The sequence below is a fragment of the Osmia lignaria genome, chromosome 8 (genome assembly GCF_051020975.1).
Source record: "Osmia lignaria lignaria isolate PbOS001 chromosome 8, iyOsmLign1, whole genome shotgun sequence".
NCBI classification, from domain to species: Eukaryota; Metazoa; Arthropoda; class Insecta; order Hymenoptera; family Megachilidae; genus Osmia; species Osmia lignaria.
In genome coordinates this window covers 11,793,468-11,805,339 of record NC_135039.1, presented here as the reverse complement: position 1 = coordinate 11,805,339, position 11,872 = coordinate 11,793,468, and the positions used below count along the sequence as shown (strand labels likewise).

At 36.0% G+C, this 11,872-nt stretch overlaps 3 protein-coding genes across 5 annotated transcripts; 2 read left to right on the top strand and 1 right to left on the bottom strand.

Annotated features, from left to right (window-relative positions):
• Positions 1-145: 145 nt before the first annotated feature.
• On the bottom strand, positions 146-8,547 carry LOC117611259 (triokinase/FMN cyclase). 3 transcript variants are annotated; one of them, XM_034339196.2, is made up of 11 exons: positions 8,443-8,547; positions 7,754-7,897; positions 7,563-7,632; positions 7,375-7,485; positions 7,042-7,130; positions 6,760-6,976; positions 6,374-6,619; positions 5,918-6,307; positions 5,585-5,838; positions 645-772; positions 146-457 (listed from the first exon to the last, which is right to left on the bottom strand). In XM_034339196.2, exons 1-11 carry the CDS (start codon positions 8,485-8,487, stop codon positions 337-339), a joined length of 1,815 nt encoding a protein of 604 aa, XP_034195087.2. In that variant the 5' UTR covers positions 8,488-8,547; the 3' UTR covers positions 146-336. The 3 variants fall into 3 exon arrangements, with proteins under 3 accessions (XP_034195087.2, XP_034195088.2, XP_034195089.2); XM_034339197.2 differs by lacking the exon at positions 8,443-8,547 and having other exon boundaries at positions 7,754-8,042; XM_034339198.2 differs by lacking the exons at positions 7,563-7,632; positions 8,443-8,547 and having other exon boundaries at positions 7,754-7,888.
• LOC117611258 (general transcription factor II-I repeat domain-containing protein 2) lies at positions 998-7,948 on the top strand. The gene is made up of 2 exons (XM_034339195.2): positions 998-1,982; positions 2,070-7,948. Exons 1-2 carry the CDS (start codon positions 1,725-1,727, stop codon positions 3,630-3,632), a joined length of 1,821 nt encoding a protein of 606 aa, XP_034195086.1. The 5' UTR covers positions 998-1,724; the 3' UTR covers positions 3,633-7,948.
• A 382-nt stretch (positions 8,548-8,929) lies between the features above and the next one.
• On the top strand, positions 8,930-11,735 carry LOC117611266 (ubiquitin carboxyl-terminal hydrolase MINDY-3 homolog). Its single transcript, XM_034339212.2, has 5 exons — positions 8,930-9,234; positions 9,460-9,886; positions 9,951-10,219; positions 10,926-11,223; positions 11,289-11,735. Exons 1-5 carry the CDS (start codon positions 9,132-9,134, stop codon positions 11,593-11,595), a joined length of 1,404 nt encoding a protein of 467 aa, XP_034195103.2. The 5' UTR covers positions 8,930-9,131; the 3' UTR covers positions 11,596-11,735.
• The last annotated feature ends 137 nt before the right edge of the window (positions 11,736-11,872 follow it).

The following is an 11,872-nucleotide window of genomic DNA, read 5'->3' as shown; positions in this document are numbered from 1 at the left end:
TTTATATACGTGTTTTATATTAACGAAAAGTATAATAAGGCGAAAAAAAATTGATTAAAAAAAATATAAGAGTCACGTAACTGGAAGAAACGTATAGGAAAACTGTATGTAATGGTACCAGTAGAATCTGGAAAAATATACCGTATTATCTGTAAAGAATAAGCGTTTTATTTACATTTTATATTATATCAAATTCGTGACAAAATTGTTAGAAAAGAAGGTAAGGGTGGGTCAAGGCCCCCTCCTTTTAATATAGGCCCTCTTCCATCTTTATAAAAATCTACCATATAGGATACTAATATAAAATATTATTCTGATAACTTCCATTAGAGAGCATTATATTTTGGCATTCTTAATTACATCAGTGATAGCATGGATCCAAGTAGCAACTCCATATGCACCAGCATCTACATTTTGTAAGTATTGTTCTTGTTTCACATAACTGGCACGTCCTACCCTGTAACATAACAGTATTATATTATAGGAGTGAAAATAAATTGGTGCCCCCGTAACAGAAGCCCTATGGCTCTATAGCAGTAAGCTTATCTGCTGCTAGATGGAGTGAGTAATATCATTTTAGAATTCTATGTACCCTATACTAAAAATTACAATAGTAATAATTATAAAAATGCTGTCATACCCACCTTGGTTTCATATTTTTTGTAGATTCACATGCTTTCCAAGCAGTTGTTTTTATTATTTTACAAAGTTCAACCGGTGGTTTATCCAGTGAGCCTTCATATACTTCACAGACAGCATTTATTACATCGACCTAAAAGAATAATAATTGATTAGAAATATTTCAAATAAAAGCAGTATAAATGTTCCTTAAAAATGCAATTTGTAAGATTCATGGAAATTCCCGCCAAAGAGGAACTCTCCATAGCAACCATCTTACATCCACACATACTTCAAAGAGCTATTGCAATAAAGTAGATTCATTAGTAATCTCCTATTTTTCAACAACTCTTCAAATTTTGAAAATGGATCTACATAACTTCCGAATACCTTTTACCGTCACGTGAAGAATTCCCGAGATGGAAAAACTAGTGAATTCAAGAAGGAAGGAATCTCTCACTCCCCCTCCTACCATTCAAGATACAAGTTACCCCACCTCTGGTACACGCACAGGGAACAAAAGCGACCAAACACTGCGGTGGTAGTATCCGAAACCTGCACACAAGTTGCCTCATCGGGCAGCCATGTGACAGCAGGTTGCTTCCTCCACAGTGAGCAGTAGCATCATAGTGGGGCCATGGCGCATGGTGGGGGCGCAGGGCAGTAGTGCGCAAACCGCGGCTCCGGGCAGTTTACTCTTGTCGCCACTAAAGGCGTGACGTCTGTCATGTGGAAAAAAAAGAGAACCCTTTCGTCGCAGGAACCGGCAACCATCATCTGCACAACCCGAATGAACAGCAGTGCAGTGGGGTTATAAGTTCCAAAGACCAGCCAAGTTTGCACCCACTGACTCCAGCTCCAGCCTTTAAACCCTGAGAGGTTAAACGAAACCTGACCAGTGGATACTGCACAACCCCACTCTTAAATGGCGGCCTGGAGTTTTTGCTCTCCCCTGCTGCCCCTCGCGCTGCCCACGGGCAGCGGAAGGGCGCGCTCGCTCGTCTTATTAGTTGCTGTGCAGGCCTGTTCTACGCTTTCTCTTGCTGAAAGCAAGCGTACGTTCCACGCGACTCTACCACTGTTATATAAAACGTAGCGGTCCGATAATGGCTGAGTTTCATCGAAAACGAAGTTCGGTTTCCACGTATTTCAAACCGTCCTGGGAATCGGACTACTTCTTCATAGAACAGGAAGGCGTACCGACCTGTTTGATATGCGGGAAGAAACTGCATCAAGTGAAGAAGTACAATCTCCAAAGACATTTTCAGTCTATGCACGGGCATTACGCGCAGTTGAGCGGCGAAGAACGGGAGGCAGAAGTGGTGCAATTGAAACAAAAATTCGTCAAAGCAGAAGTGGAAGAGGTGAGTTCCTTTAATTCTATTAATCCAACTACCCGGCTCCTTTCTTCTGAACGTATTCGATGAATGTTTTTGATTTTTCCATTTTAGGAAACTGTATCGTCCTGCAGCGAGGCAGCCGTGCGGGCGAGCTTCGGGATTGCCCTGGAGATTGCACGATCGTCGCGCAGTTACACGGACGGTGACGTTGTGAAGAAATATTTAGTGAACGCCGCGGGTCAGATGTATCCGACAGAAGTGCAAGCCTTCGAGGCAATAAGTTTATCAAGAACGACAATTGCTCGCCGCATACAATCGATGGCCAGCAACGTTATGGACCAGTTACGCCAATTGTGTTCAAGTTTCACTGCGTACTCTTTGGCTATCGACGAGGGTACAGATATATCAGGAACGCCGCAAATAGCGATCTTCATCCGTGGCGTGAACAATAATTTATACGTGACAGAGGAATTATTAGACTTGGTACCACTCAGAGACGGTGTATCAGAAGAGGACATGTTCTCTTGCGTAGAAGAGATAATAGAGAATAATCAATTGGACTGGCATAAATTGGTTTCTATAGCAACCGATGGAACACCTGCAATGGCCGATAACACTAATGGTCTGGTTGGTCGACTCAGGAAAAAGTTAAACGAACTGGGTAATGCTAAGAAACTTGTCGCTGTGCACTGCCTAATTCACAGACAAAATCTATGTACCAAGAATATTGAAATGTCCAATGTAATGTCTGTGATCGTACGTGTAACGAATTACATAAGGAATCACGGATTGAAACGTAAGCAATTCCGCGCGTTTCTTGAAGAATTAGATTCAGAGTACGCAGATTTACCCTATTACACAGAGGTCAGATGGCTAAATCGTGGGAAGCTTTTAGAACAATTTTATAATCTTAGAAGCGAGATAGCTGCATTTATGGAGTCTATGCAAAATCCTGTTGCAGAATTAAAAGATAACGACTGGCTGGTTGACTTAGCGTTTTTAACAGATTTAGTACACCACCTGAATACCTTAAATCAGTCTTTACAAAGGAAAGGTATGCTCATAGTAGAATTATACGATACTATTCAAGCATTTCAAATGAAAATACAGCTATGGATGGGACAGTTACAAATAGGAAACTCGTGTCATTTCCCAAGGTTGAAAGCTGTAGCAACAAATCAGAATTGTTTCACAAAATATTGTTCTGTTTTAGATTTACTCGAACAGGAATTTAATGGAAGATTTAAGGATGTTCAAAGTTTGAATATCGAGTTTAACATATTTGCAACGCCATTTTCAGTTAACTTAGACACAGTACCGCCAGAAATGCAGCTCGAGTTGATCGACATGAAATGTGACCGAATGTTGAAAAACAAATTCAATCAAGCTGAATCTCTGGCGCATTTTTATACCGGTTTCTCGCATATTCGTTTTCCATTGTTGTATACCCTTGCCGGTAAAATATTATGCATGTTTGGTTCGACTTACGTCTGCGAACAATTATTTCTAAACATGAAAAAAACGAAATCAATTCACAGAACAGGATTAACTAATTATAATTTAAAATGTTCATTATTATTAAGCTCCTGCCAATCGATTGTCCCAGATATTACTTTTTTAATGGAACAAAAGAGACTGCAAACGTCATCCAGACGGTTGTTTACAACAGAATAAAACGTGCTAGAAGTCTTCTAGCTGCCACCTTCGTTTAATAATTCATTCGTCACATTCGATTATCGTTTACATTGCAAATAAAAATGATTATTTGTGGTGTACTTTGTTAGAGATACTGCAAGAGATACAATAATTGTTCAGAAATCTTTCTGCCAAATTTTAATATCTATTCTAATATATAAATATGGTATTTATATTTTAGGATTTATATTTTGTATCTATTGTAGTATCCATTATTTTTAAGGTGTATATAGTATTTATATACGACTACTTATTTTTCATATTTTCATGTTGCATTTATTTTTTGCACATTAACCCAATGTTACTTTTAATTAAGCTTATTAGTTCCTAATCGTGAACGTTGTAAATATCGTCGCATTCCAAAAGTAATAAGTATACAAATGTACAAAATGCAACATATCAAGAAACTGTAAATAATGTACTGTACGTAAACATTAATCAGTTATAAAGGCTAAGTGTCCTGTATATTATTAATAAGTAAACATTAATATTATGGAAAGTTTGTATAATTTTTATCCTATTAGAATAAATAATGATACAAGTTTCATTCATCTTAATATTACTATGTAAAACCGTTGTACATACAGTGTTTTGATAAGTGCATATAAAAAATCTCTGTTAATGTTAATATGAATCTCCCTGTATATGGTTTTGGGCGTAGGCCAGGGATGTCCATCAGGATAATCTCTCATAGTAACATGATACATTGTAACTTAAACCAGGCCAGCGACACGACAGCACAATGCCCTGCTCAATCAACTTCAGTAACTTTAGTTTGAGTAATTGAGCTCTGTTTGAAACATTGATTAAACACACATGATTGATCAAGATGATGGAAGAGATTATCATTGTCAGATGCTCAAAGTGGCATGTCGTGTTGCTGCCTTGGTTTATTTGAGTAATAAAGTACATATCATGGTACTCCAAGAGATTGCCCTGACTTCTCCAACGTAAACGATCAATAGCTTCAAAGGATTCCCAGTGAAATGCTACAAACGGATGAAGTCTTAAGATGGCAAGATCAAGGAGCAGAGTCATAACAGAAGTACCGACAGATTGAAAACTATTCAGGTGTGAAATCTAATTGCAGAAGCAGTTGTTCAGAAGTTACATGAGAAGATAATTGCATGAAATGTCAAGGAGAGCCTATCTCCCTATAAAACAGAACATTGTATACACCAGGTCGACCTCGTTATATCTTCTCAGGTACTCAGAAGTGATTTTCAGATATATCCTGAATCGAACACGTTAGAGTACCCTGATAACGATTATTATAACAAGAAGTATGATCTGTCAATACATAAGAGCTGATTAAAACGTAAGTGGACAAGTTGGAAAGCCCTTCAGTTGTGAAAGCGACGTGGTGCTGATAGAGTGAGAAGCGGAGAGGATAGTTGTTCCCCGTTCCATTTTATGGCTTCTGACGTCACGTAGCTCTGCCCGCGGGCAAGGTAGGGCGTCTGCCGATCGAAGAGCAGAGTCTCTCAAGCCAGCTCTATTAATAGAGCGTAACGAGATCAATATTATTTCAACAGTGGGATGAAAACGAGCTGGATTTCAAACTAAAATGAACCATATGCACCCAAGGGCCCTATAGAATCACTATAGTCATGCTATGTTGGACAGTCAGCCCGTGGCTATCTGCTGAGACAAATTTAACTGATTGCATTTGAACGAGTCAGAATGTTGGAATTTCCAAGGATAGGGCATTGGGGGCCGTAACTTGATACGTTTCGACCCAAATAAACGAGTCCAAGACGTGAGATACCACCTTAAGCCGACTGCACACGTTCCAACCAACTTGATCCAGATTACGTTACTCCCCTGATGCCCATCACTGATGAATCAGAGTACTTGGAATTGATAGTGCTGGGTATACAAGCTGTCCCATGTACCTGGGTTAACTTAAAGATGGTAAAAAAACTACTTACCATAGATCTATCCCCTGGTTTTGCTTTTCCATATTTTATTAGGCAATTCAGACCCACGCGTAATGCTCGAGCCCAGATATGCGTCCAAGGGGCATTCTTTTGATCCAAAATTAATTCTGTAGCTATGCTAGTAAATAATAAGCAATATAGCGCTCCTGATGTGCCACCCATCTGTTCTTCAGCCGTGTAAGCCAATTCATGAAAAACCGACGACGGATGTGATAATTGGAAGTTGTCGAGATTTTGCAATATATCTGAAAATAATAAATAAAAGGAAAGATTCAACGATAGTTTATAGAAAGAAAAATTTTCTCAGCTGTTCATGATATGTACCGGCAGCAAGCCTTTTAAGGGTAGAACCACAGTCACCATCTCCACAACCTCTGTCCAGGTCATTGATATAGGCTTCCTTCTCGATTAAACTCTTGCAACTACTTTGTATACACTGTTTCAATACTGCCTGTTGCTTTGGATCGATTTGAATCCCAATCTTTTCTATTTTTCTCAGTACTTTATCTTGAATAACTGGCGGAATACTTTCTGAAGGTATGCTATACACGCAACCTGGCCATTTTGGTGCATTAGTAGGCTCGTCCAGGTAACTTAGGAAGGCCTTCTTGTTGGCCTCAGGTAGTTTTAAAAGAGTGATGTGCCCTCCAGCACTGTTCAATGATGTCACTAAGACTCCCGAGTATATACGTAGGGGTTTTATGTTCATGCTTGCTGTATCAACGAAAATATAGAATCTTAATTATCATAATTAATCGGAAAATTAATGATGGTACTTACTTAGATGTTTCACCACATCGTGAACAACGATTCCCTGTTCCAACTGACTCAGTGCCCCAAAATTATTAACGATAACTGCAACCGAATCTCCGCTTAGTAATGACAACGAAGTGCAAATGTGTTTCAACATGAATGCAACGACTTCGCTAGAGGATTTCAATTTAAGTCTCTCGTATCCGACTTCCCCATGGACTCCCATCCCACATTCTATTTCATCTTCCGGTAGTTCGAACATCGGTGGTTGCCCTGAAGCATATATTATTTATATATTAGTTATCATTTTTATTTCCAACTAATTCTGAAACGACTGACCTCCTCTAAAGCCCAATAAATGGAATTTATTTTATTGAATAATGATTACTATTGTTTGCACCAAATCAACACACCAGGAATTGCACAAGCAGTTAATCCAACTGCATAAGTAGCCGTATTTTGCAGAACAATTTCTGCTGTTCTGTGGACTTCTTCTAATGGAGATCCTTTCTCAGCTAATGCACCGGCTATTTTGATAACAAACAGCATCCCGCTTAAACCACGTTTACCAGCTACACTTTGTTCCTTGTCTGGTATACTGCAATCATCGTTTACAGTTATTTCCGCCACCTAAAATGTAGAGGAAACTTAGGAGAACGTAATTTGTAAGATCAGTTTATTTTTATCAAATTTACCTTTAAACCTGTTTTCCTTGCTCTTTCAATTGCTATTCCAAAATTAAGGCAATCGCCAGTATAATTTGGAATTACTATTAAAATTCCATCTAAAAATATATACAATTTCTTTGTTATTAATAATAAAAAAAGGAATCTAACATGTGAACTTTATTGAGATTTAAATATGGCGCACCGGAAGTCGGCTAAGATTTACACGCGGTTCTCCGGAAGTCAAACTTCTGATTTTAAATTGCTCGTAGATTTTACAAACGAAACAGTATCGAAAAATGGTACAAAACTTTGATGAAAAGTTGATAATAATCTAAACGAAGATTCAATAAATTAAATTACCTTTATTGTGCTTGGTAATACGTTCAATAGCGTAACTAATATGTTGGGATGGTGGGGCAGCAAATATTGAACCCGCTATCGATGCTGTCAACATGCCATTTCCAACGAAACCTGAAACAAAAATATTGCATCAGGTTTGATATTTTTCTTAATTATTTTATTTTTAAATTAATGGAATAACGAATGACCTGCCGCGAATGGTTCATGTCCACTTCCGCCTCCGCATATGACAGATACTTTATTTTTCTTATCTTGAAGCTAAAACATTGTATCTCCGAATAAATCTATGTTTACATACAATTAATTATAACCATTACTTTAATCGAATCATTGATCATGCAATCGATTGATAAATGTGTAAGGTTATGTATGTACAAACCCTTGGCATTAAAACCACTTTATGTGACACTTGATACTCTAATTGCGGATAAGCATAATTTAAGCCGTAAAGAGTTTCCGTTACACTATCGTTGATCGAATTCACCAAACTTTTCATTGTTCTGTGTACTGCAATTTTTTTACACTATGCAAATTAAACGAAAGGGTCGTTATATGTATGTATCAGGAATGAAAAGCAATCAAGATTAATCTTGACTCAGAGGAAGTCATAGGTTATCGCTAACTTAGAGGAGCTAATAAAAACAGTAGTTATATATGTATTCGTTACTGATATAAATCAAGTTCACAGATAGAAAACTGTTAAGTAATGTAAAAGAGTTATATATAATGTTTTGATGATCTTTAGTAGGCGATAACCAGTATATGTATGTTAGAATAACAAATATAGATAATACTATGCATCAACATTTAAAAATGGAAGCTCTGGGAATGTTGCAATAAACGGATCCAGTCATTTTGGTCCATAATGTTTAAAGGCTGAATTATGCATAGAATTTACATATATTTTTATATATTAACATTATATTTAAGTGTAAAGAAGTAATGTTGCAACAAAGTAAGTGCAATACTTATTTGCAACACTTTTCTATACCTTTTGTAAAATGAATTCACGTGAAGTAAAAACTTATAGCATCTGTTATAATTATAATAATATAAGTAAATATTTACATATACTTTTCTGCATAATAACAAGCATAGCCCTGGAAATAACATTTTTTCATCTCTGGGAATTATCTATTGAAAGTTAAAAGTAATTCAAAATGGTGACGGACTTTCGAGAGAGCTGCCGCGATTACCATCGATTATCGAAAGGTTATCGATATTAGCACCGCGCTGTTTAAATTTTCTGACCAGTTGATTGTTTAATAATCAACTACTTAACCATTAAATAAGTATTCTTTATGTTTGGAAGCATATATGATATTCTGAAGGATGAATTTGATATGCAAAATACAGTAGTGTTTGTAAAAATAAATGATACTGTATAACTTTTATTTTCTACATCTAAATAAATTATATTCATAATATATTTTAGGTATGTTTATCCGTCATGAATAAACATACTTTATATTCAAATATATTTCATAAATATTCATAAAACCGTATAATTCAAATAGGAAAATGGGTTTCGTCCATCTCAAATCTTTTTTGGCCATGTTTATACATTCAAAATGGCGACATGTTTAGCGAGTATTTCGTTTGTGAAATAGGTTATCCGATATAAGTTGAAATATATGAGGAAGTATTAAGATAATTTGATTTGTCAAAGTTATAGAAAAATTATTATGACTACGTTGAAATAATTCAAGTCTATGAAACGCGATTTAATGTCCTATTAATCGCAGGAAACGTAGATAATGGCTGAAAATGTTGTTCAGGGTGATGAGTTGATACGTTCTATCAAAACACTGCTGTGGGGTAATTCTGTCAAAGAAGATGTGTTTAAACGATGGGCGCAAGGTAGGTCTTTTTATTTTTCCATAAATTTATTTATTGCATTGTAATTCAGTTAATTTTCTATTTGATGCCATTGCAGTGATAATTTAATCAGTTATTGATCACATCTGTTTTAAATGAGCATTGGTTTTATTATTAAATAAGGAGATTTTTGTTTCAGGGACAAAGAATACATGAATTCTTCAGTTGAATATGACCTATTTACATTATTCATTTTTATTGTTTCAGGATTTTATTTTAGCCCAGATGAATCTACAGCATTGATACAAGAGAAAGGTGGGCCATGTGCAGTAATAGCTCCAGTTCAGGCTTACATTTTGAAAGTGTTGCTCTCTGAGACTGATATTTCAAACTGGAGAAATATTAATCAGGAGAAAAACTGTCACCTTCTTGTGCAAGCTTCGGTTGAAATTTTGAAACAAGCTGCTGGAGAGAAGGTTCCAAAGTTCGTGATCGTGTACATGGATTGTAAATTATCAAACAAGAACAATGAAGGAGAGAGCAGATTATCTGGGAATGTGTCTAAAACGGAACACGAAGAAGAGAAGAATGTAGAAAATAAAGAAAATGAGGAGGAAAATGAGGAGTTGATGACTAAAGATGTAAACGAGGAGTGTATGACCATGGAGTCTGATTCTTTCCACTCTCAGTTGAGGTAAAATAATTGAATCTGATCGTGATATCGATCTGGCTTTTTTAATAACAAATTCACATTTCAGGTTGTTTACAACAAATACCTCGGAGCAAGTGGAGGAATTCCTCTTGGAAAGATTGGAAATGTTAAAAGCCAAATATGGAATCTTGTTACTTTTGTATAGCGTGATTGGTACAAAAGGTATTTCCGAAATTTGTTCTGAAATGTCGGATCCTTCAGAATCAATGATTGATTCCACTTATGGTTATGGAAATCAAAGTCTCATAAATCTGATGCTCACTGGTAGAGCAGTCAGTCATGTATGGGACCATGATCAAGATATCGGAGGCCTCAGTAAGATATTTATTATATATGTAACATAAATAGCAAATATATACATCACTGTTCATAAGTCACTAAATATGCGATTAAGTGTATTAAATGTTAACTGATTACGTTAAACTTTAACTGATAGAACTTGTATTGAAATATACTTAACAGATATGATATTAAGGTATTATATCTCTACATTTACAAGGTGTTTGGTGACCTATGAATGGTGACACGTACTTATGACGAATCTCGTAAAAACAACAAGTTATCAGCAATGTAAATAAACATAACGAAGTATTATGAACATCAGGATAAAACCGCTACAGACGTCGTGGTAAATATCTTCGTACACACGTAAGTAAATAGCATGTAAATTACATCGCTGAATGTCTGTCGATGTGCTCTTTAATCTATTAAAGGAATACAAAAAATTGAGTCGTGTTCTTAAGAGCACACTGATAATCCTGAAACTATGACTTTGAAGAAAATGTTGGTATTACATAGGGAATTTTAACGGAAAAAGACCGCCAAAAAAAGTGGCGCCATTTTGTGTCAAGTTCAAAAAACGAGTTCTCTTATTTCATCGATAGGGGGAGCAAAAGATACCATTTGTGGTCACATGTTTTTTGGCGATCTTTTTCAAATATAAAGCTCTGTATACTTCTGTTGAATGATGTCTTAGATTCACTACATTGTTGATTAACATTCAAATAATAATTAATTTCAGAATTGCGAGGAATAGATAAGCAAAACACGATAGGATTTCTTGCGCTTCTGGAGCATTTATGTTACTGCGAAGTAGGAACATTCTTGAAGTCTCCATCCTATCCAATTTGGGTGTTGGGTTCAGAGACTCATTTGACTGTATTGTTTTCGAACGAGAATAGGCTGGTGAGCCCAGAAACACCCGCGGATCAGGCAAAGAGAATTTTCAGGAAGTTCGATCCCGAAGGAAATAATTTTATTCCTGCCAATTTACTACAAGATGTTCTTGCTGAACTTGGATTGGTCACAGACCCAGAGTAGTAAGTGTTACGGTTTAAAGAATGTATTATATTCTATATTTGAATCTGTTTTTTTTTTTTTATAGCGTCAATGTAATGAGGAAAAAGTTGGATAGTGAAAATTTGGGAATTATTTTACGTAATAATTTCATGGATGAATTTTTCCCTGAAGAACCTCGAACTTGCCCTGATACATTTCCCTTGTATCATTATAATGGACTTCGACACAGTAATCCGAACAACAAAGTGATGTATCATAAAGGACAAGCGGTTTTATTAGAATGTACCATCAAGGCGATTATGGAAAGCAATCCAATGTTAACAGTACTTCAAACAAAATGGCCCAGAATTGAAATTCAATGGGATATTGGACAAAATCCGAGCCTTAATTAATTCAGTTCGCTTGGATTTGATTTTTAAGAACATTGTTAGAGTTCCTATGTAAGGAAACAAAAGGGAAAAGTAATAAAACAATTTAAAGAACGAGGAATAAGTAATTGAAACTTAATCAGAAAAAAAGGGTTTTTGCTTTTTTTTTAAAAGAAAAGTACGACTTTTCAAACACAAAACTAATTTTTTTTTTATAATAACAAATAGAATTTTATTTATTATTTGGAGCAAATGTTGAAATTTTATTAATCCAATAGCAGATAAAATTAAGTAATTAGTC